The sequence below is a fragment of the Diabrotica virgifera genome, chromosome 7, assembly GCF_917563875.1.
Source record: "Diabrotica virgifera virgifera chromosome 7, PGI_DIABVI_V3a".
Taxonomy (NCBI): domain Eukaryota; kingdom Metazoa; phylum Arthropoda; class Insecta; order Coleoptera; family Chrysomelidae; genus Diabrotica; species Diabrotica virgifera.
The window spans coordinates 237580380-237606965 of record NC_065449.1 but is presented as its reverse complement, the minus strand read 5'-3'; the positions used below and the strand labels follow the sequence as shown (position 1 = coordinate 237606965).

Genomic DNA, 26586 nt, shown 5'->3' with positions numbered 1-26586 from the left:
GAATTAAAGGTCAGACGTCCGAATAAAGCAGATCTTCTTCTTCATGTACCCCAAATTTTAGGCGTGGGTAGCTTCCATGACAATTTGCCGATATCGTTCTCGATCTTATGTGGCATGTAATAGTTGATCTGCTGATAAGCCAGTCCATTGACGAAGGTTTCGGAACCATGAATATTTCTTCCTACCAATTCCTCTTTTTCCGTCGATTCGTCCGTTGAGTATTAACTGCAGCATCCTGTATCTGCTACCTCTCATTATATGCTTGAGATGTGTAAGTTTTCTCTTTTTTATCATATTGATTAAGTAACCTTCGCCTTGACCTACTCTGTTTAAGATTTCTCTGTTTGAAATGCGTTGAACCCAAGATATTCTGAGCATTCTACGATATGACCACATTTCGAAGGCTTCTAATTTGTTCATCATTTTAACCTTGATGATCCAGGTTTCACATCCATACAGTAATACAGGATACACATAACATTTTAGGAACTTGATTTTCAGTTGTAAATTCAGCTGTGAGTTGCTCAGAACAGATCTAAGTTTCATAAATGCTCCTCTTGCAATTTCTATACGAGTTTTAATTTCTTCATCCGGATTTAGTGCCTCGTTTATCCATAAAGCAGATAAATACCTTCAAATATTTAACAGTTAATATTTATACTTAACTATGATATTATATTATACTTAACCCTGATATTTATTTATTTATTTATCGCTTTTTATGTTGTGGGAAGCCCCACCCTATTCTCTGTCTTATCTTGGCTACCTGATTATGCTTCTTATTACGGTCACAATTATTATTAATATTCTCAATAATTTGTCAATGTTCAATTTAAAGTCTTACGAAAGTGTTTTATTCATTTCTTAAAAGTAAGAACACACCTATTGCATCAAATGATACAATTTCATGGTTCCTATTTTAGTAACGTTAAATCCTTACATAAATCCATACATCCTTAATCAAATTTTAATTCTTTAACTTCCTTTAGTGTTTCTTAAGTAGTTATTGTTTTCGTAATCAATCAACTGTAACCATTTAAAAACAATGTTTTTTATAATCCGGTTGTTTAAAAACTACAATATTGGTTTTTAGCACTTTTTCTTTCAATGTGGTATACAAATCTTATTATATTATACTGCTGAGTTTGTAATACATTTTGTTTCAAGTAGTAAAAGCTGTCACCATAACAGCTGACAGCAAATGCCCTTATGGTGATCATGATCATGTATAAAAAAGGGGGCCCCACAAATATCCAAAACTACCGACCCATTAGTCTCCCGTCACATGTCTAAGCTTTTTACCAGGATGATCACTAACCGACTTGGATGATGGTGAGTAAAAGCTCTTCAGCTACTCTAATTTTTCTGTTTTATTGATCACCATCATCAGCATTCTCATTATATTGTAAAAGTCGGTGTCTATTTAGTTACGGTTTTTATGTAACATGTTCAAGTATGCAAGACATGCAACTCATATGGGCCGTTGTACAAGGAATCGAATTTGGTGTTCTCTTCGTTTTTAATTAAGACTAAGTCACCTACTTTGAATTTCTTAGGTGATTTGGCTCTGCCCCTGCCTGTTTATTTTTGTTGTATTAGAATTTTGCGGGCTCTGGTATGCACAAACTGAAGTTTATACTTAAGCTCATTATAATATGCGTCTATATTGTAGCATGGTTGGATGTTAGAGGTGAGGTTCTCAGATATATTTGCTGGCCGCCCATATACTAATTCAAAAGGTGTGTATCCATGGTATGAATTGGGAGTGGTGTTGTAGCAGTATGTGAACATAATGTCATTCGTATATATTTTTATCCTTTTAATTCCTCTAGTCTCCGCAAGCTGATTAAGCTTTCCCAACGTTTGACCTGAATCAAAGTTGGTAAAATTGGTAGGCAGTCTTTGGCAAACCCGTATCCTGTTTCTGATCCGTATGTTCATCTCGAGAGAAATACGGTTATCCACAAAGGACAGGGTTGGTAGCTTGTGTGCTTCTAAGTTATTTAGTACCTTCCTTACAGCTTTTCCCTGACTGTGAGTGTCAGTCTTTGTTTGATTGGGGACGGGCTTTCCCCACTCTACCTAAGTCGCATTTTTTTTGCTTGTGCCCTTGTTATTGCCAAGATATGAGTATTATCAATATATAAGTCTTTCAGCTGATCCACGGATATTCTTGAAATGCTATCCGCGTAGTTATTATTGCCTGTGACGTAGTGTATGTCAAAGTTGTATTCCTCCAAATCTAGCCTAATTCTTGTGAGTTTAGATGTAGGTTCTGTCATGGAGAACAGATGGGTCAATGGTTTGTGATCTGTTTTAAGAGGATCGGTACGTATTTTCGGTTGCAATGCTATTCAAATGGGGATTCATTTTTTTCGAATCCTGAGAAAACTAATAAGTATTTTTGAAAAATTTAAACGCAGAATGAAAGATTATGTTATTAGCGAGGGCCGAAAGTCCCTGAGAACTTCTATAATGTTTATTTTAATAAGTTACAGGGGTGAAAAACTAAGAGAAAATTTAGTGTTATTTTTAATTTCAAATATCTCATTCAAAATAAACTTTTTATTTATTCTAAGGGACTTTTGGCCCTCGGTAATAATTTAGTCTTTCATTCTACGTTTAGATTTTTCAAAAATATTTATTGGTTTTTTCAGGATTCGAAAAAAATGAACACAATGTCCATGGTAAAATTTTCCAAATCTATCTTTGTCATACAACGCACTCAGTCGAATAGATTATTGTCATAATGTCAGTCAGACACTGACAATCACTGAAAATTTTAAATATTTGACATGAATCGGGAATATTTTGAGTTGTTGATTAAATAATATTGATAGTGTATAGTGCATTTGATATATGTATAGTGTATTTGATAAATAATAATTGATTTAAGACGTGAATTTTGAACTTTATAAAAAGTTATTTATTGGGTATTATTTATGGAACATAGAAGCAGAGAATACATGAAGATATATTCTGTGATCCAAGTATTTTGTTGTTAGAGATGTTCAAAATTGTAAGCGTTCCATAGTAACAATATATTCTTAAAAAATCACTTTGAACACTTTTCCTCTTTTCTCGATTGAGTATTAGTTTTTTTTGTAGGTACATATAAATTACTACAATCACTGAATACATAGTTAGTGAAAAAATTATCAAATTTATTAACTGAATTAATAATTTGCAATGATACAAAAAATAACAGTTATCCAAGAACATTCAAAAGCCATCTCTTTAAGTTAGTTATGACATTGTCAAGTAGAATGACATTCTAGTAATATTTACATATCCATACCAGTGTGAATTTTATTACACGTAATTTGCCATGTAAAGACAAAAAAGATAGGGATAGCCGTAAAATATTTGCGAATTATGTACCCATGGCCTTAATAATAAATTTCGGTGCCCCATATAGATAGCTTTTAAAATTATTTATACCCTAATGTATAGGGTAATGTTCTTTCATAATTATAGGCTTATTGATTTCACTTTTCTTGAAGGCACGTGATGCGTATGCTATTGGTAGATCTATACTATCATAGTTTTGACTCAGAATGGCTGAACATGCTGTATTAGATGCATCCGTTGTCAAAATAAATTGTTTGTTGAAGTCCGGATATTGAAGTATAGGAGGGTTTGTTAATGCCGTTTTTAGCTTCTGAAAAGAATTTTCGTACTCCGTCGACCATTCAAATTTTACTTTCTTCTTTGCTAATCTATTTAGTGGAATACAAATTTCTGCAAATTTCCTAATAAATCGTCTGTAATAATTGCAAAAAGCCACAAATCTTTTTGCTTCATCAGCGTTTTTAGGGGTAGGATAATTCTCAATTACCGAATATTTTGCTTTAATTGGTCGTACACCGTCTTGAGATGTCATGCCCTTGGCATTTTCTGGATTTAGCCCATATAAGCATAGCAATTATGTACATACCCCATGTGTCTAGTACGGTAACTCTCACTGTATATTATGTTTCTTTCTGTATCATTTATTATAAAATATAAACCCATTTTAGCTCTTGGGTGTATTCACTTCAGTTGTTTTTAGTATTATTTTTAGCAAATCACTTCTTTATACATCACAGACTGTTCTGGGGACTCCAAAATGAAGAAACTTATGTCAACCGATGGCCGTGATCTATGAAACGAATTAAATCTTAAGCTGTCTCTCATTAAAAATGAGTACCTAGTCTCTTCGATGCTGTTTTAATATTTTTTACTGTATACCTATGTGTCTGTATATATCGTATTTATGTATTATTACTTACTCAGTGTCTTACAATAAGAAAAAGAGGTTAAGCGACCATTTTGCACCGTAATTGAAGCTATCGACTACGCATATAAAGACAAGAAGCGATCAGTCTTAAATATCATCATATAAACCTCGCAGAGATATCATTTCGCAAGAAAAAAAGGATCCCGATAAAAAGTTTAAGTATAGAAAATGGTATGGCGTGCAAGAAAATTATAAATGTTTGGATATTCAGGTTGTAATTCAAATAACAAAGCGAATTTTAAATCTTAAACTAATAATAAAGCGCATATCGGGGTTTTATCTTGACGTGCAACTGACGCGACACGCAAGCTTTTCGAAAATGAACGGGCGCGAATTGCAGAGCCAGTTTTGTTTAGCACTTCCACAACACTTTAATGCATTATTCAGGCTATGTTAGTATTTAGAATGTAGTACCTAATAAGTTTAATTAGGGTTTAGTCTGTGGGCTGGACTAAATACCATTTTATAGTATTACTTTATTACATCCTCTAACACTTGCTTTACTTTTTCTAGTTAGGGTCCGACTACAGTTTTTCTGCCCAGTAGTACATTGTTTCACGACTTTTTCTCTAAATTTTAAAAAACCGCTTGAATTGACATGAAATTTGGCATACGCATAGCTTACATGTCAAAGAAAAAAAGTGATATTGTGCCGATGTGTGCTTTTGCCCTGGGGGTGACTTTCACCCCTTCTTGGGGGTGAAAAAATATATGTTCAAAATAAATCCGGAAATGGATAAATTGACTGATTTTAAGTAACTTTTGTTCTATAGAGCTTTTCGCCAAGTATTTTAAGCTAAAATTGTTATTTATACCGAATAAAGATAGTAAAATGCTTTAAAGTGTCACAAGAAAATGCTTCAGAACAATATAGTACATTCTTTCACGATTTTTGCTGTATATTTTAAAGAACCGCTTGAATTGACATAAAATTTTGCAGACGCATAGCTAACATGTCAAAGAAAAAAAGTGATATGGTGCCGATGTGTGCTTTTGCCCTGGGGGTGAGTTTCACCCCATCTCGGGGGTGAAAAAATATATGTCCAAGACAAGTCCCGAAATCGATAAACTGTCTAATTTTAAGCAACTTTTTTTCTATAGAGTTTTTTCACCAAATCAACACTTTTTGAGTTATTTTCGATTGAATATGTTCAGTTTTCAACAAAATAACCACATTTTTAGACGGTTTTTGGCAAATAACTCAAAAAGTAAGTATTTTGCCGAAAAAAATGTTCGTAGCAAAAATATAGCCTGTAAAAAAGTAAAAAAAAATGGTGTACGAGTGAGGTCTCTGGACCTCGTTCGACCAGAGTTGTAGCCAATGGAAAATAGGTTCATATTCGCCAAATTTCAAATAGAATATTTCGACCTGAAATATCCAAAATATTAAGCACTTTTTGGGGAAAACCCATTATAACTTTTTTAAAGTGTTTAAAAAAGACTAAGTTTCGTTCGTTGCAATTCGGGACTGCACGCTGGGGTTTATTTTGGTTGGATCAGGGAGAGCAGCATATGTGCCTCCTGATGAGAGACTAATAAGTTTCGAAACCGGTAGAGGTGCTTGCAGCACTCTCTGATTGGACTGGAATATGGTTCGGCTGTATTTTCGTTTTGCAACGAAATTGAAAATGGTTATTCATTTTTTATTTTTTGTTTAAAAAAGCTTTATTTCTGTTTTTATAAAAAGTTTCCAGCATAAAATTTAAGCAAGTTACGCTCAAAATAAAGTTGGTCCCTTTTGTTTTGGCAAAAAAAAAATCGGGAAGACCACCCTCTAATTAGCAACTTGAATGAAATTAGTCGTTACCGCTCCACAAATAATTTTACTTATGTTGTGTTTATATGATCTGTAAGTTTCATCGATTCAAAGTGCTTATTTTTGAAAAAATTTGGTTTCAAAGTAAAATTTCCAAAAATTTTAATTTTGAAAAATATGCTTTTTTTTTCAAAATAACTTAAAAATTTTTAGAGATACCAAAAATATCAAAAAACAAAAAAAAATCAGCATTGCTTTTCTGAATATCTTGTATTATTTTGTTTTTCTGTAAGACAAAAATTGATTAAGATTTGGTGTTTCTAAATTTGCATACATTCGTGATCAGTGACTCGTTCAACCCCTTTTAACTATAGCCCTTTCAAAAATAAGGAGTTGGAACCAATGCAGCTTACAGACCATATAAACAATACATACACGAGTCAAGAAACTTGTGAAGTCGTAACGATTAAGTTCATTTGAGATACTAATTAGGAGGTGATTTTCCCGATTTTTTTATCAAAAAAAGGGACTAACTTTATTTTGAGCGTAACTTGTTCACTTTTGATTCTACAAATTTTTTTTATAAAACAAAAATGAAGCTTCTTTTAAACACTTTAAATAAGTTGTAATACGTTTTCCCCGAAATGTGCTTCGTTTTTGGTTATTTCACGTTAAAGTATTCCATTTGGAATTTGACGAATATGAATCTATTTTTCATTAGCTATAACTTTGCTTCTACTAAGTATAGAGACGTGATATATCATTTTTTTTAAATTTTTTACAGGCTATGTTTTTGCTAAGAATGTTCTTTTCGACAAAATACCTACTTTTTGAGTTATTTGCAAAAAACTGTCTAAAAGCGTGGTTATTTTGTTGAAAAAATGAACATATTCACTGGCAAATAACACGAAAAATATTGACTATGAAAAAACTGTATAGAACAAATATTACTTACAATTAGTCAGTTTATTCATTTCCGGACTTGCTTTGGTCGTATATTTTCACCCCTCCCCAAGGGAGGGGTGAAAACCACCCCCAGGGCAAAAGCACACATCGGCACAATATCACTTTTTTTCTTTGACTTTTTAGCTATGTGTGTATTTCATGTCAATCCAAGTGGTTCTTTAAAATTTAGAGGTTTTGCAATATTTTACCGTTAAAGAACGTACTACAGTATCGGACTATGTTTACAGTCTACACCCTTTGTATTTGCGAGCCATAAATCATCGAGGGTTCACTGTGATGGGTAGTCTGGTTACTCTCGAGCACGGAGCACCCACGTATGAATACGTACTTTTCAGGTACTCCACATTCTGTATTTCCCCATACTCACAACGTGCGTCGTTATCGGTTTTTATCCACCTTTAACAGAGGTTTTGTTTTACAGGGGCAACGTCTGATGTAAATTTTTGCGAATGTTCACCATCGCAGAGATTTGTGAACTACCTACTTTCTTGTAGCCTTTCTTGTTACTGCCTTTCCAATGCCTCAAAAAGATTCCGGTCCAACGAATGGCATCGATGAACCTTTGAATGATGGCCTTACGTCTTACGATACTACTTCCGTGCCAAACTGACTTTGAGGAGCTTGCATAATATGCAATATGAATCAATACCTTTAACCCCATATGCAAAATATCGGATATATGCCATCTGTTCCTGGAGACTTATACAGTATGTCCCTGTAAGTTGTATCCATATGGAAAACTTTTTTATTATTGATTTTACGAAAAAAAGTTATTCTTGATAAAAAGCTCTGCATGGTCCAAAACCTAAAATTTAACCATCAAATATCAAATTTTTTGAATAATATACGTGGTATGTCAAAAAGTTTGAATTTCACTCAAGAGTAAAGTAGCTTTATTTTTCACAATATTGAAAATTTCTATTATGAAAAGTTGTTTGGAATTAAAAACTATGTTCTGGTATGCAATTACATCCTTCTTTTTGATAAATTTGTTTTTGAAAAATTATGGATAACTAACATTATTTTCAGTTGCTTCAATTCAGATAACTCTTTTATTATTAATTTTTAGAAAAAAAGTGATTCTTATAAAAAGTTTTGCATGGTTTAAAACCTAAAATACAACCGTCTTATGTCAAATTTTATCAATTTTATACGAGGTATGTCAAAAAATATGAATTTCGCTCAAGAGTAAAATACGTTTATTTTTTACAATATCGAAAATTGTTATTATGAAAAGTTATTTAGAATTAAAAACTATGTTTCAGTATGTAATTACGTCCTTCTAATTGAAATATTCTGAACTATAAAGGTACTTTACTTTTGATCTAAATTTATCTTTTTTGACATACTTACCTCGTATAAAATTTATAAAATTTGATATAAGATGATTGTATTTGAGGTTTTAGACCATCCAGAACTTTTTATTAAGAAACACTTTTTTTCGTAAAATTAATAATAAAAGATATATCAGAATTGAAATAACTGAACATAATGTTAGTTATCCACAATTTTTCAAAAAAAATTTTTTTTTCAAAAAGAAGGAAGTAGTTGCATACTAGAATATAGTTTTTAATTCCAAACAACTTTTCATAATATAAATTTTCAATATTGTGAAAAATAAAGCTACTTTACTCTTGAGTGAAATTTAAACTTTTTGACATACCTCGTATAATATTAAAAAAATTTGATATTTGATGGTTAAATTTTAGGTTTTGGACCATGCAGAGCTTTTTATGAAGAATAACTTTTTTTCGTAAAATCAACAATAAAAAAGTTTTCCATATGGATACAACTTACAGGGACATACATAACTGAAATTTATTTAAAACTCATTTTATTCTGCCTGGTCATGTGATTGCTGTGGCTCATCTATTTGCGTCATTAAGAATTTGTAAGGCCAGTGCCACATGATGGAACATTCGCTATATCACAATTATATCTATGTATATCATTTATATGCGAAGGCACAATATCCATATTGAGCAACCTACTGTAGGATTAAAACATTTCCAAACAAGAATAAACACATAATGTCACATAATATACAATATACAACATTAATACCACCAGACAGCTACACGGGCTATTATGGAATAATAAAATAACAAAAAAAAATAAAAGAAGAATATATAAAACAATAATAGAAAGTATTGGGTTGTACGGCGCCGAACTCTGGGAAATAAACAAAAGAAATAAATCAAAAATTAAGGCCATGGAAATGAACTATTGGAGACGATGTTGCCGGCTCACTTGATTTGATAGGGTGAGAAACTAAGATATGCGAGAAATGGAAATTGATCTAGATATAATAGGCACAATCGAAGCCAAAAGACTCAACTGGTATGGACACCTTCAGATAATCTCTCTCTCTTTCTCTTGTCGTTTCCCCATTACTGAGGATCGTGATTTCTTCCAATATTCCTAACAATGTTTCTCCATTGGTCTCTATCTTCAGCTGCTCTAAGAGCTTCGCAGAATGAGTTTCCAGCTGAATGCTTTATTTGGTCAGACCATCTAGTTGGTGATCGTCCTCTTGATCTTCTCCCCGGAACGTTTCCAGAAACGATTAATCTCTCCAAACTGTCGTCACCTCTACGAACCACGTGACCAAAGAATTGCAGAATTCGTTGCAGACATATTGTGGACAGCCCTTTTTTTAATATTGAGTTGGTTTAAGAGAGGCGTGAGACAAGGAGACGTAATATCGCCGAAGCTTTTCAACCTAGCACTAGAAGACGTCTTCAAAACGACAAATTGGTCAACCTATGGCATTAACGTTAATGGCAAGAAGCTAAATCACCTCAGATTCGCTGACGACATTGTGATTATAGCGAGCTCATTCGAGGAACTGCAAATTATGATAGAGGAACTCGCAGGCAGCTCCCAATACGTCGGTCTAAAAATGAACATGAAGAAAACAAAAATAATGACAAACACAGATGACCCCAGACGCATAACTATAAATGGCAGTGAGATAGAAAAAGTCCAGGAATATATCTACCTAGGCCAAATCCTGAAACTTGACAAAGAAAACCAAAGTGCGGAAATTAATAGGAGAGCAAGACTAGCATGGGCAGGATTTGGAAAACTTGGTTGGATACTTAAGAACCGCAAAATACCTCAATATTTGAGGACCAAAGTGTTCAACCAGTGCATCCTTCCTATCATGACATATGGGTGTCAAACCTGGACCCTAACCAAGGCAAATATGAATAAACTAGCTACAACAGAAAGAGCTATGGAAAGAGCAATTTTAGGTATACGACTGTCAGATAAAAAGAGGAGCGACTGGGTAAGATCAAAAACAAAAGTCGAGGACATAACAACAAAAGTTGTTAAACTTAAATGGAGCTTTGTAGGCCACACTGTTAGACAAAAAGACCAACGTTGGAATGCCACGATACAACATTGGAGACCTTACCAAAGTAAACGACCGAGAGGAAGACCACAGATGAGATGGGTTGATGATCTTAAAAGAGTAGCCGGAACGAATTGGAAATATGTTGCTCAGGATAGAGACCGATGGAAGGAGTTGGGAGAGGCGTATGTCCAAACGTGGACGATAGAAGGCTAAGAAGAAGAAGAAGAAGAGTTGGTTTAGAATGGAAACGTTTGTCCTATGAATTGTCCAAGGTATGCGCAGCATTCTTCTCCAGCACCACATCTCAAAGGCATCAATTTTTTAGCGCTCGTATGAGTGAAGAGTCCAAGTCTCTGCTCCGTATAGAAATATTGAGAATACAAGGGCATTCACCAGTCTCATCTTGATATTTTGAGAGATAGATCTGTCTTTCCAAACTTTAGTTAGGCGACTCATCGCATTTTTTGCCATACCAATACGTCTCCGAACTTCTGCTTTACAGTTACCATCGTTAGTTATACTAGACCCGAGATAGATAAAGGTGTTTACTATCTGGTATTCCTGTAACATATTAGTTGAATAGTGCCGAATCTGTCGACCACCATTATTTTTGTCTTAGCTTTATTGATTTTCAGACCAACTTTACTGCTTTCGTACTCAACTCTTCGCAGAAGATCAGACATTTCTTGCTCATTTGCTGCTATAAGTGTAGTATCATCAGCAAATCTTAAATTGGAGATTTTCCTACCAGCTACTGTTACTCCACCGGCCCATTCTTCTAAAACCATCCTCATGACATGTTCATCATAAATATTAAATAAGTCAGGTGACAACACGCATCCTTGTCTAACACCTCTCTCGGTCTTGAATTGGTTTGAGAACTTCTGATCTAGTCGTACTGTAGCTATATTAGACTGGTACAGATTTTTAATAAGTGTCACCAGGTCAGAGAATGCCTGAAAGTAGATGGCAAAAAGAAAAATAGAAAAATTTATTCTACCCATAAGAAGAAAACGAGGTAGACCAAGACGATCCTGCAGAGAAGATGTCGAAGATGCAATGACCGCCAGAGATCTAAAAACTGAAGATTGCTTCGACAGAAAACGCTGGAAATTAGGATGCGAGAAGCGGCGTCAGCTGTAGAAAACTCGCTTATATTATATACAGTACGTAAATCGTTCAGCTGGACATAGGGAATATACAGTGAGATAATTGTGGCAACTGCGTTCTCTTGATGACAAAATGGTTGTTTACATTAAGGGGCATTAACCTCAAAATTGACAATTAATTTCGACTGACACAAATAAACGTCAAAACATGACAATGTAGTAGCTAAATATTTTGGCCTAAGGGAATGGGAAAACTACGACCGTTTAATTTTTAAATTAGTTTTTAAATAAGAAGTCTTTTAAAAATTAAAGTAGAATGATTAACTCATTAATCATAATCTTTGTTTTTGATTTATTTGAACAGCCTTGCTTCCAAACTCACTCATTCTATTCGTTCGAACAGCTCTACTGCACCAGAAATCGTACTCGAACAGAAGCTTCAAGTAACCTATAAACCTAGGTTAGCGCAGTTGCCACAATTATCTCTATGTACATTGAGATAACTGTAAATAATAAATTTAATATAATGTAAATATTCCCTATCTACCGCTGAATGATTTACGTACTGTATACAACATAAAAAACCATTAATCAGTATGTTTTGCCAGTGTTACGGAGCGGAAACGTTGACCATAACAAGGAGAACAGTGCAAAAGATCCGTGTGGCTCAATGGAAGATGAATCGTGCTATGTTGAGCGTTTCAGTGAGAGACAAGATCCCAAACCGCCAGCTACGACATAAGGTACATGCAGCCAATATGGCCAAGCAGGCAATATGGCCACTTCCTTATAACTCGGTAACTACCTTGAATTTGAAGTAGATGGCGCAATAGATATAAACAGTATGTTCGCCAAATACGACAGCCGCTAGAGTAATCAGTCTTAAGCCGACATTGTGAGTGTGTGCTGCATTACAGAAGAAAATAGTGCCTCGTAAGTGCGTCATTATAAACGTGAAACTTATTATATCTCTTTTTACAGTAACAATCACGTAAGTAAACTTGTAACTTAAGTAAACGTGTAACTTGTTACCTTTGACCTGAAGATGCTCTACAAATTTTAAAGAGCGAAACCGGTCGTCGGAAGTTATAATAAAGATTGAGAGTAAGTCTGACTTTTACTTCATTTAATCACGTAAGTATTTTTTAAGTAAATATTACGTTTAGATTGTGCAAAGGTACGATGATAAATGAGTGCAGTTATTTTTTGGATAAGTTTATGATAGTGCCTTATATTTGAAAAAACAGTTGATTTGGTTCATGTGAGCAATATGGTCACTATCGATAGACAGCAATATGGCCATGGCCATATTGCTATGCATACATTTTCCTAATAGCGTATGTATCATACCAGTTTTTTTGTAATGTTTTCTCTATTGTTTAAGGAATAACGATGGGTCGTATTCGCTCTAGAGGCATAAGAGGGCAATGGAGTGAAGAAGACTTAACCCAAGCGCTTCAAGCTGTGAACGCGGGTATGTCAGTAAATAGGGCCAGTACAACTTATAATCTACCAAGGAGAACCCTTAGGCGCTATGTCGAGCAAGGTAAGACAGGAAAAGCCGCCATGGGTCGTAAACCCATCTTAACTCAAGAACAAGAAGCTGAATTAAGTCGAAGAATCATTCGGTTATCCGAAGTAGGTTACCCGCTAACTGCAAGTGTACTTCGTCGATGTGTTTACCGGTATACCAAGTTGAATAATATTCCAAATCCTTTTAGAGAAGAAAAAGAAAAGGCTGGGCGATATTTGCTAAAGGGATTTACGGAAAGAAACCCTCAAATTCGAGTTAGAAAAGCACAAAATCTAAATCCGGCAAGAGCCCAAAAACTAAACAAATTCATTGTAAATGACCATTTCACCAAGCTAGAAGAAGTATTGCGATCTTTACATATAATGGAACATCCTGAAAGAATCTATAATAGCGACGAGAAAGGATGCAGGCTCTGTTTGCACCATCAACAAAAGGTGTTAGCTGCAAAAGGGTCACGGCGGGTACATCTCGTTACGAACGAACACGCACAAAATGTTTCAATTGTAGCCTGTGGTAATGCTATCGGAACAGCAATACCTCCCGTAATTTTATTTAAAGGGAAGCGCATGAAACAAGAATGGAGTGATTCAATGCCTGCAGGGACTTCAGTACTTATGACCGAAAAAGGTAGCATGACACAAGGAGCATTTTCCCGTTGGATAGAGAATTTTGCAAAGTTTAAGGTTCAAGGTCAATGTCTGCTTATTTTTGATGGAGCCAAGTGTCACTTGGACTACATTATTTTGGAAACCGCTGACAGATTTGATATAACGTTGTATTGTTTGCCCAGTAATACGACTCACGAACTCCAGCCTATGGATAAGGCTGTATTTAGGGCGTTTGAGTATTACTGGGACGATGAGGTAGTAAAATATTTTTCCACGCATCCAGACGAACGTTCAATTAGTAAGATGCGTTTTGGAGGCATATTTTCAGCTGTTTGGGATAAAACAATGACAATGTCAAATATTAAAGCAGGCTTCAGAGCAACAGGGATATATCCTCTAAATTGTGAAGCAATTCCAGAGATTGCATTTGCTCCAAGCACTGCAAGTCAAAATCAGGACCAAGAACCTCAACAGCAACAGCAAATGTCTCAAGAAACAGTTCCATCTAATACATCTGGTTTATTAGAGAATAAGGAAAATAATGTCGATCGCTCAATTTCTTTAGAAGCTGGTCCATCCACATCTGGTGTAAGATCACAAAAGAAAAACGGTACTAGAGCCAGAACTTGTACCCATAATGACAGCAGCAGTGATTCAGACAGTAATTTCAGTGTACACGATGAATCTAGTAACTCTTATTCTGACGAAGAAATTGTACAAGATCCTGCCTTGAACGAGAACAATTCGTTTACTGAGATGCTACCAACTCCAGATATGGTACTAACCAAAGCTAAGAAACCCAGAAAACCTGCTCTGAACAGTAGAGCCCAAGTTGTCACAAGAAACTTGTTCACTAAAGAAAACAAAATTCTTAAGGATGTTTCAGTATCAAGTACGAATATCAAAAAAAAATCAAAAATATCTAGAGCACCAAAACCACAATGTAAAATTTTAAATGAGTCTTGGTATTGTAAACTCTGCAGGGAAGATAGACAAGCAGATATGCGCTTATGTGTTAAATGCAAGGCTTACGTCCATGAGGAGTGCATGGGACTCACTAAAGACGATGTCATAGAAATTTTCATGTGTCCAGATTGTGGATAAAAATTTCATTTTTATGAATAAAAAATTTGTTTTGGCAGTTACCCTATATTGACCTGTCATAATAAATTAATTTTTGAGCTTATGTTATTATTTTGACCTTTTATTTCAATTATTCGCGAATAACATTTTTTTGTAATTCTGTACATAATGAATATTTTGTATGGCCTTATTGCCATACACCCGGTTGGCAATATGGCCAACTCATATTATATCTTAAATTACTCATATTTTTGTAACGGTTCTTACGGTTGACTTTTAATTACTTAGAATATCTGTCTAATAATGTAGTTTATACTATAGCATATCAAAAGTTTTGAAAAACTGAAAACATTATTATGTAAAAAAATAAAACGTATTAGCATGGCCATATTGGCTGCATGTACCTTAGATCACGAATTTCTGATGCTGTAGAGAGAATAGCAAAGCTGAAGTAGAGCTAGGCAGGCAACGTGGATCAGAATGACAGATAACAGAAGCAGAGGTCGTCTACCAACAGGTTTGACTGACGATCTAAAACGTTGCAGTAGGTACAAGATCGAAACAGATGGAAAAATAGGAGGGAGATCTCTGTTCAACAGTGAAAAAGGGAAAATTGCGTGATGAATACAACATTACAGTGGGTGATCATATTATTAGAGCCACCTCAGAAAATTTTACTTTTGGGTTATAATGGTATGTACGTTTTTTCTTTATACGGTCCACGTTGCCTTTGAAACTTTAGAAATGGATGCTATGTTTCTGTTGGAGTGATTAGTATTGAATATTAAAGTTTTTATTTCTGCTATTTTCCTTGGTGAGATGTCTTTGGATTTTCCATGATGTTATGGTACAACTACTGTAACGAACGCGCAATTTTTACTAAATTCACAAAATATAGTATAGGACTGTCAGAATATCACTAGAGAGCAATGGAAACTCACAAAGTTTATTATAACTATAAACACCAAGAATACAAAATAATAGGCACACAAGTTGCAAGTTAGGCTGGGCAGCACTGACAAGCAATGGCATCTGAGTCACGCATTGCCACACATGCATGTTGCCACTATTGTCAGACTATTTATTGCACTTTCATAAAGTGTAACAAGACAGCCAAATGGAATCAAATTAATTAATATATGATAAAGCTCAATTATACAGGGTGAGTCACACTGTACATACTCGTATCTCTTATAGACCCAAACGAACTAATTTTTTAAAGCCGGACCTGATTTTTTCTAGTTTGAAAACATCAGTTGATTAGGTGGTGATAGTGTAACGATTTACCAAAATAAGAGACACATCGATCTGACCGTTCAAAAATTATGACGAATACAAATTTTGTTTCAAAATGCGAAACTCACCCTGTATATTAAAAACAATGGGATCAGACACTTTTTAATGGTCACTTGTTATTCCCCATAGGAGCCTCTATACAAGGTAGGAGTATGTACAGTTCCTCATGACTCACCCTGTATACCCTTCCTCTAAAACATTGAAGTTTATTAGGTGGCTCTAATAATATGATCACCAACTGTAAGATACTGTTATAATTAGTTTATGCCAGTTAAACATACAATAAAGGCGACAATTTCACCAAAAAATTAAATTGGTACTTTTATGAAACCTAGAGAAATACGAAAAAGGTACAACAGAGAAAAATCTGAATTGAAATAGCCAAGTCCGAAATAAGAGAAAGAGACCATTTTATTTTCGGAATTTTTGTATAGGAAAGCGACCCCCTGACTATTAATTACAAAGACGTGTTTACAGTTTGCGTGCAGTTGACAGTTGAGTTGCTTGCCTGTTCTCCATCACCACAGTGTACATGTTTACTTTAACAAAATCAATATAATTCAAGTAGAACATAATTTTCTGCGTGCTAGATGCACCTTTACTCTGTACTTTAGGCGAAGAAACAATTTAATTGTATTAATGGACATCTCGATCTTGGAAGTCGTGTGAAGAAAACATGCGAAATAGCTAACAACAGGATAATATTGACGAATTCCGAAAATATCTAATAATAAATTAAGGACACCGCACACATCTTATGGAAAATATAATGTCACTCAAATGAAATAAAATTTACATGAATAGATTCGTCTCGAAATTTTAATCATTTCATATCATTGCGCCAACTCTGAATTTTGATTAATAACTGCCTTAATTTATATAAGTAAATCTAAAATCAAATTGGAATGTAAATGAGTTATAGAGAGAAAATAGATTTTGTGATTCGCCAGTTCATAAATATTTCTGCAAGTATTCAGGTAGAGGCTTACTCTTATCTTATAGATAATAAAGTACAGTGGAACCCCGATAAGTCGGCCCCCGATAATCCGAAAGTCCGGCTAACCCGGACCGATTTTCATCAGATAAACATTTTGATTTTCAGTACATATTTTGTATTTTGACAGAGACAACCGTTCTGGGCGTCGAAATGTTAATAACATTATTTTTTAAATTTAATTGTGGCTTATTTCCCATCAAAATAGTTAATTATCAGATAAACATTTCAACAATAAAAATGTATGTATGTAATATAATATTTGAGAGATAATGTGTATTTGTGTAATTTGAACTATACGATAGTAAAAATGACGCATGGCACAAGCCGGCAGAAACAACAGGCACCTGTCTGTAGTATTCCTTTATTTTTTATTTCAAACTGTGTTAGCATTGTTTAAGAAAGATTATTTAAAAAATTCTTTTTTAATCAATGGTCTTAGTTTTCACTGTTCTTAATACATAATAACAAAAAATCGTTCCGATTGTGACTGTATGAATACAGTATTGTATTGTTCGCTTTCGTTTGCTTAGGTTTGTGTTTGCGTGTTTTTAGTAATTCAAATGTGTAGCTACTGTGCATATTTATATATATTTCATGTTATTTCAATTCTAACGGAGTTTATCTGTAAGTATACCGTATTTTATTAATTTTTACCATATTCTCCGGCTAACCCGGATTTTCGATAACCCGGATCGGCCGCGGTATCGATTAATCCTAGTTATCGAGGTTCCACTGTAGATATAATTCGGTAAATCGTACCAAAGTATATAGTTCCTCTAATCTACTTAGCTCACGATGGATTATGCTGTTTTTTCCATAAGGATGATAATACTGATGATGATGATCATTAGAACAGACAAATTAAAAGAACTGCGTACTTTTTGCTATTCGCCGTGTGCAAGTACTTGAAGGGGATACGAGAAACGATCGTGCGCGAATAGCGGAGAAATCTTGCAACTTTCTTAAATAATTCATATTGTCAATTGAAATTGTCAAATTGACGTATATTTCATACCTACTGTCAGTGAAGAAGAAAAATTATATGTTGCTCCACAATATTGATATGATATGCAATTATTATAAAAGTAAATTTAATTAATTGAATTTTGCTTGTAGTAGTGCATTTTAATACTTAATTAATTTTATTTACTACATACAATTGTTTACCTTTTAATAACATAAACTTAATGTAACTTTTCCTTCTTATATTTTTTTTGGGCTATGGCCTTGACAATTGTCCAGCAATCAGGACCACTATGATTGGCCAATATAATTAAAAGTGCGAAAAATGTTGTCGAGCTATGAAACCAGGTGTCGCTTTTCCGAACTTGCACGGTCCCAATATGAAACTAATAATTGCATTGCTAACTTCGTAGTGTAACATCAGGGGATTTATTTTTATTTAAATAGTCCATGTGGTGAGACCGCTCCCGTCTGAAAAAATTTCTGATTCGGTTTCTTTGTGGCTTCCTATTCAAAAATGTCCCCTTTAAACAAATCTGAAGGGTGCCAGGCGGAATTTTTGGGCAGAAATTGTTTAAGCAATTTTTTTAAACAAATACAAAAGATCATTTTTTTTTTGTTCTGGAACATATATTTATAGGGTTTTTGGATCATTTTAAACAAGAAAGGTATCTTGTAATTTTTCTTAAAAATTGATAGTTCTCGAGTTATAGGCGATTTAAAATCTGAAAAATGCGAAAATACGTATTTTCGAGGCTTAAAAACTCATATTTCAATTAGTATTTTTGAGGTTGCCAGATTCATAAATTGAAGATTAATCATTCAGCTACAAGATTCTGAAGAGTGATCGCGTCTACCTTAATTTATACTGTCGTTTTTTAATTGTTGAATATGCGTGTTTATCCGATTTTTTTGCCGGTGCGGCGAGCTCTATTTTAAAAGCTCTATTTCAAAAATCTCATATTTTCCACCGAAAAATATTTTTTCTAGATTCTTTGGGATATTCTAAATAAAATAAGTTTCTTGAGATTTTTCTCAAAAGTTACTAGTTTTAAAGTTATAAGTGATGTAAAATCCGAAAAATGCCAAATAAACGCATTTTTGGATTTTAAATTGCTTATAACTTTAAAACTATTAACTTTTGAGAAAAATGCCAAGACACTTATTTTATTTAGAATGTCCCAAAGAATCTAGAAAAAATATTTTTCGGAGGAAAATTGGAGATTTTTGAAATCCAGCGCGCCGCACCGGCAAAAAAGTCGGATGGACATGCATATTTAACAATTAAAAAACAGCGGTTTAAATTAAGGTTAAACGCAATCACTCTTCAGAATCTTGAAGCTGAATGTTTAAACTTCAATTTAAGTATCTGGCAACCTCACAAATACTAATTTAAATATGAGTTTTTAGGCCTCGAAAATACGTATTTTTGCATTTTTCAGATTTTAAATCACCTATAACTCGAAAACTATCAATTTTCGAGAAAATTTACAAGATACCTTTCTTGTTTAGAATGACCCACAAAACTTAAAAATATACGTTCTGGAGCAAAAAAGGTGATCTTTTGTATTTGTTTAAAAAAATTGTTTAAACAATTTCTGCCCAAAAATTCCGCCCGGCACCCTTCAGATTTGTTTAAAGGGGACATTTTTTAATAGGAATCCGCAAAGAAATCGAATCAGAAATTTTTCCAGACGGGAGCGGTCTCACCACATGGACTAAAAGAAAAGTGATCAAAACCAATATATGTAGTTTTTTAACAACCGGATTATAAAAAGTATTATTTTAATGGTTACTCTGTACTTTAGGCGAAGAAACAATTTAATTGTATTAATGGACATCTGGATATTGGAAGTCGTGTAAAGAAAACATGCAAAATAGTCGATAGCAGGATAGTATTGACGAATTGCGAGGAAGATATCCAATAATAATTAAATTTGAAACTGTACTTATACCGTAAAATTTTAGACATGATAAAAAAATAATAATGCAACATAAGGTTGATTTTGGCGAAATTAAGATAATTTGCAATGAAGGTAATTACTCCAAAGGCAATTTTTGGAAAGTGTTACGTACTGAAGCAACCTAATGCACTTAACAAGAGAACTGACATATGTAACTTGAGTCAAATTTGCCATTCCTTGAGTTTACAGAATTAGATTGTACTTTTCTTTAAGTTTTCCAGTCTTTTAGTTTTCTTTTCCAGTTTTTTATTTTATGTTCTTATATTTTTTTGCCAAAGTACCGGATTCAGGGCTCCTATCACCTGTTTTCCCTTTACTATCATTTTTCTAATATTTTCTTCGTTTTGTCCTGTACTCGTTAGTTTTAATCTCAGATATACAGACATATTCATTACAGCTAGCAATTCCAGTATTTTAAGTTCAGGTTTTCCGATTCTTCCCTTCCTACGCATATAGGCCTGGACCCCGCATACCAAGAAAAAGTTGATTAATAGCAAGATGAAAATTTGTTAATAGTTTAACGGTGTCTAGTCGGACAAACTTTGATGTATGGGAACACTGGAACACGGGAAGTTTTAATTGTGGAGCAGGTTAAGTAAAATTTGGAACGCCAGACACCGAAAACGTCCCATGCATTTTGTTGGACAGAACTTCCAATAATTGATTTGTTACCCTTTTATTAAACTAATGCAAAAATCAGACTGGTATTTATCACCAACTGGGCATTTTAATAAGTCCGACACGTAGAACATGTCAAATGATAGTAATTATGTTGGTGATAAATAGCAGTCTGATTTTTGAATGAGAGTTTACTGAAAGGGCAACAAATCAATTGGAAGTCCTGTCCGACAAAATACATGGGATGTTTTCGTAGTACGACGTTCCAAATGTTTAACCTGTTCCACAATTAAAACTTCCACTGTTCCAGTGTTCCCTTATATCAAAGTTTGTCCGACTAGACACCGTTAAGCTATTAACAAATTTTCAGCTTGCTATTAATAAACTTTTTTTGGTACGCGGGATCCAGGCCTAATAGATATTGTGCCTAATATTTTTTGGTATTTACCTCCATACTCCATTTTCTATATTGAGAAATTATTCAATAGAAAAATTAAGTTGTAAATAATCATGAAAAATGAAAATTGTTATTTTCTACAGAAAGATATAAAAATAGTCATTCACTCTATCTTTTATATCTCTATTTTAAAAGTTTACCAAATATTTAATGTTACGTCGAACCTTTTGAAAAGATACAGAAGATAAAGAACGATGTAGAAGATAATATAAAAATATTTATCAGCAAACTCATACTAATTCTTCATCAGATAAGAAAATTATTTCCATTTAGAAATAATAAAAGCCCTTCATTATTTTTGGTAAACCGCCATATGGAATTCCGGCGGCCAAAAATAATTATGGTAAACACGCCTTTTTGAATTTCGAACAAGATAGAAGGATTGTCGAGTCTTACTAAGGGTCCTAAACGAAAAATTAAAAGGCCATTATTAAAATTTTGTTTAGATCTACGGAAAAATTGGTTGGTGTATATTTTATTTTAATCGCTTCTTCGTAGAATTTTACGGTACGTATGTAAATAATAGTACCATTATAGTATAATTTTTCTTCATGAATGTGATTTAAAAATCGGGAAGTGTTGAGCTTACAAAATTTTATGAACTCGACTCACTAATTTGGTAGCGTCAATCATCATCATCATTAATGAAGTTACAACTCTTGGTGAGTATTTGCAGCGTTCACTATTGCCTTTCAAGTTTGCAAGTCTTGTAACCTTAAGCCATCTTTGCCATTTAATTCGTCCAATTTTGAATATAGGCTTCCCCTGGTTTCATCCATTAGCTTCTGTTTAGTGCTTTCTGTTTCCAGTGCGTTCCTCCTATCTTTTTAATGTCGTCTCCCCATCTCATCTGGGGTCGTCCTCTTGCTCTCTTTCCTGTCCATGGTCTCCATTGTGGTATCGTGGTATTCCATTATTATTTATGTCTTTATGTGGTTTAGGTTAGGTTAAGACACAGAAGCCCAACACCAAGCAACGCATAGGAAGACCCAAAAAAACGATGGTACGAGAGCTAGAGTTCCGGATCGCAGCAGAGACTGTAACAGAAGAAACAGGCCAATAGTCTTATTAAAAGAAGAAGAAGAAGTAGAAAATTTGGTTTAGGTCTACGTCTTTATGTCTTTTGGTTTAGTGTCTCATTCGAAGTTCTCGCCAAGGCAAGTAGTAGTTAAGCATTAGTGGCGATAACATGCATCCCTGCCTCACTCCACGTGTTACTCTTATTACGTCTGAACTGTCCACTTTGGAAATAGAAACTTCGAACTAAACGTATTTTAAGCTAAAATTGTCGTTTATTCCAAATAAAAAAAGTAAATAATTGCTTTAAGGTGTCACATAAGAAAATAGCTTCAGAACAATATTTAGTCCTGTCGCCAGGGGGGGTACAACGGCCTCGTTAATTCAGATGGACTTACTCAAGTTTTTTTTATGTATTTTGACCCGTAGAACACGAATTTTTTGGGTAACAGTTGATCCGGATGTCGATAAGATTGTTATAGACCAAGAACTTGAGGAATCAAATAACAGCGATTTTTGGCAAAACAAAACAATATTTTGTATTTTTTGGGCCATTTTAAGTAAAAAATATTTCTACAAGTTTTTTCGTAGGATGCACAGTTTTCGAGATAAACGCGGTTGAACTTTAAAAAAATCGAAAAATTGCAATTTTTGAACCCGAATAACTTTTGATTAAAAAATAAAATAGCAAGTCTGCTTACCGCATTTGAAAGTTTAAGTCAAATTATATCGGTTTTGATTATTTGCATTGGTAAAAATTTATTTTTTTATTGTTTAACAAAGCTATAAACACGTAGGGTTTCCCGTGCTTTTACATGCGTTTTAACGCATGTAACGTAGAAATAGTCTTGATTGCACTAGTACCTATTCTACCTACTCGTTCGATTTTAAATGAGAAATCATAGAAACATCACTCACGCACTAGTTGTTTGTAGCTTTGTTTAGCAATAACACAATAAATTTTTAGCAATGCAAATAATCAAAACCGACATAATTTGACTTGAACTTTCAAAGGCGCTAAGCAGAATTGCTATTTTATTTTTTAATCAAAAGTTATTCGGGTTTAAAAATTGCAGTTTTTCGATTTTTTGAAAGTTCAACCGCGTTTATCTCGAAAACTGTGCATCCTACTAAAAAACTTGTAGAAATATTTTTTGCTTAAAATGACCCAAAAAATACAAAATATTGTTTTGTTTTGCCAAAAATCGCTGTTATTTGATTCCTCAAGTTCTTGGTCTATAACAATCTTATCGACATCCGGATCAACTGTTACCCAAAAAATTCGTGTTCTACGGGTCAAAATACATAAAAAAAATTTGGGTAAGTCCATCTGAATTAACGAGGCCGTTGTACCCCCCCTGGCGACAGGACTAATTAAAAAAAGGGAAATTATTGATACTTTTCTGGGTTCTGTAAGGCAAGGGGCCACACAAAATAAAAAAATAAGAAGAAGAATTTTAAAAATAGTCAAGTTATATAGGTTAATTGTATGTTATTTTCTTTAATTTACTAACTTTATGAGAACATGTTTTTACATTTCATCACATATGTCAAAATTGAAAGTTTCATTATATCATATCGTTAAAGCATTTTTCCTCTCATTTAAACCAAAACGGCAACTGTATGGATTCGCCTTCACCAAATCGTTCAAACATTTGTTATGGTTCAGAAAAGAATATCCAGATGATACAAAGCTAAAAAAGTACTTTAGTTTGTTAACTATACCTGAAGTTTTGGCCCAAGCTGATGATCTACACGATGAAGAAAAATTTCTCGACGTTTATGAGCTATTAGATAGGATACGTTTCATAAACGATCCAGAAGTATTATGGAGAATAGCAAGAGCTTTGTACAACTTAAATTTAGGTAAAGACTTGGACTTTCCACCTTATTTTTGGTCTTCCTCTTGGTCTATTTATACTGGTTTCCTATATACTTAGTTTGTCTTCTTCTCTTTTTTGTATGTGTCGAACCATCTCAGTCACCAAATGGACGAAGTCACCAAATGGACGAAGAAGTATTGGCAGACCAAGAAAAAGATGGTGCTATAACTTAAACAATTTAGGAAGCTAATATTGAAGAAGAAACAGGCTTTAAAGTTTACATACAAGAAGGAAGAAGAAGAAGAACCATCTGAGTTTTTGTGATTTAAAAAAATTTTACTTCGCTTCGGTTGTGTTCATTGTTTCATGGTTCATCAGTCTTCTGTGTTCTACTTGTTCTATCTTTGTTGGGCCGTGATTTTTTATCAATGTGTCTTTTAATTATTATAATATATATTATTCTTAATTTTTCTTCATCTTTTTTCGTAAGAGACATTACCTTCGATCCAAATGCTATCACCGGTCTAATTGCTGCTTTATATATTTTTGTCTTCATGTTTTTGCTCATTTGTTTTCTGTCTTGAATTAGTCGGTGATATTTCCAATATACCCCATTCCCCGTTTTTCCTTTAGATTATTTCTACACATTTGTGCCTTCCGCTAGCATCCTCTCTAAGTATTTAAAGCAATCGACCCTCTGGAATTTATTTTCACTGATTTTTATTTCTGTTATTCTGTTTAAATCATCTCTTGTACGTATTAAGTACTTTGTTTTATTCTGATTTGTTAATAGTCCTCTGTTCTTTGCTTCTCTTATCAACGTTAGAAGTGTTCCTTCTAGCTTTTGTTTCTCACGCGCTACAAATGATAGATCGTCCGCGTATCCTATGATTTGTATTGAACATTGAATAATTGACTTTTTTAGCTCTAATTACTCCTTCTAGTACCATTTTAAATAGTGACGTTGACAACCTATCTCCTTGTCTTATGCAAACTTCTATAATAATGTCGTTTGTATCTCTTTCGGTTGTTTTAACTCTTGCTGATGAGTGCTTCATTGTCATTCTGGTCAGACTTATTAACTTTGCTGGTATTTCCGTCTTTTTCATTTCTTTTAATAATTATTGTCTGTATATACCGTCTAAGGCTTGTTGGAAGTTGATGAGCAATATGTGTAGTTCTATGTTATGCTCGTAGCTTTTTTCTGTAGTTGGCCTTCCCCTTCTATCGCTCTCCCTTTCCTTCCTTCCCTTCCGTGCCCTTCCCTTCCCTTCCCTTCCCTTCCCTGGCCATCTCTTCCTATCGAACACCCTTTACTAAATTCCTCTTGATAGTGTTTTTCCTACGTAATAACTTAGTTTGTTTCTTATGATTGTAGGTAAAGGCTTGACGAAACAAATTAGATTCATTATGATGGATGAAGCGTTATTCGTTTTGGAGACTGCACTTGGAAATGGAGGATCCAACAACGCAGAAGTCCATAAATGGATGGCCATCATTCTAGACACTCATTGTGGCCTGATTAATCTCGAAAGCAGGGTGAAATATGCACCAATGGTCAGAAATCATCTAGAAAAAGCCTGCGAATTGAATCCTAATGACTTTACATCCTATTACATGATGGGACACTGGTGTTACCAAATGTGTCGGTTGACTAAATTCCAGCGGTTCATAGCTAAATATTTTATAGCTGCTGAACCGCCTGAGTCTGATTATGAAGTAGCTTACAAATATCTGCAACGAGCAGAAGAACTACGGCCCAGAGTGGTACTAGCCAATTTGTATTTGTTGGGTGACACGTGTCATCAGATTGGGCAGTACTTTAAAGCAAAGTATTACTTGAACTTGGCCGTTAATTTAAAATCAAATAATGAAAATGATAAACATATAGCGCTCCAAGCGAAACAATTATTAAAAAAATTACAGAGATATGAATTGGGAAGGAATGTTCTATTTTATGATCCATTAAGTTTTAATGATCAAATTTAAAATTTAATCATTTTATCGACGCTTTTATTAGTATATAATATTATTTATTATACCTATATAAATATAGATTGTACAACATTATTCATATTAACGTTTACATTACTTGGTAATAAAGCGGAAACAAATAATAAGACACAACATATATGTATATGTTTTCACTTATTAACTGTACCGCTTCGTCGTTATTAGTGTTAACTTCGTCAATTTCTCCCCGAAATTCTTTTTCGTTTTTTATCAGCAGTTTTTTGTAAAGAACCTTCCCCACCTTGTGTTTTGGATTAGCTCTATATAGACCTTTTGTTCTCAACCAAGTATATGCCTTTTTATTTCGATTTGCTGTTTCTTTTATCTTATTTGTGATTCATTCGGGACTTTATTTTCTCCTCTTGTCCAAATACCGCAAAGCCTCTCTTGTTCTCCTTGTATACACTTGGTGTATATGTTACAGTGAAAGTTGACGTTTCAGGGAAGGTTAACCTTTACTAGTCACGGTCGACTCTCGCTGGGCATCTTAGTGAAAGTTGAATTCTGAAATAACAAGATCAACTTTCACTAGTGAAGGTTGACCATTCTTAGTGAACGTCAACCTCCCCTACAGCAGTCTAGGGAAAGTTACACAGACGTACAAACAAGATCAACATCCACTAGTGAAGGTTGACAATTCCTATAGTGAATGACAACCTCCTCTACAACAGTCTAGGGAAAGTTAGAGAGAAATAAAAGACTAATCTTAAATCACGTATACTTTTATAACAAAAGTAAATTT

General features: G+C 34.0%; 1 protein-coding gene across 1 annotated transcript; it reads left to right on the top strand.

Annotated features, from left to right (window-relative positions):
* The first annotated feature begins 23529 nt into the window (after nucleotides 1–23529).
* Nucleotides 23530–25919, top strand: LOC114327766 (regulator of microtubule dynamics protein 1-like). The gene is made up of 2 exons (XM_028276474.2): nucleotides 23530–23874; nucleotides 25210–25919. The coding sequence occupies exons 1-2, from the start codon at nucleotides 23556–23558 to the stop codon at nucleotides 25818–25820; spliced, it is 930 nt and encodes a 309-aa protein (XP_028132275.1). The 5' UTR covers nucleotides 23530–23555; the 3' UTR covers nucleotides 25821–25919.
* The last annotated feature ends 667 nt before the right edge of the window (nucleotides 25920–26586 follow it).

Bases quoted from the DNA above. Each gene is read 5' to 3' on its own strand.
- LOC114327766 (XM_028276474.2), top strand. From the start codon at position 23,556: ATGTCAAAATTGAAAGTTTCATTATATCATATCGTTAAAGCATTTTTC. The intron at 23,875-25,209 runs GTAAAGACTTGG...TTATGATTGTAG, and splicing joins TTTGTACAACTTAAATTTAG to GTAAAGGCTTGACGAAACAA.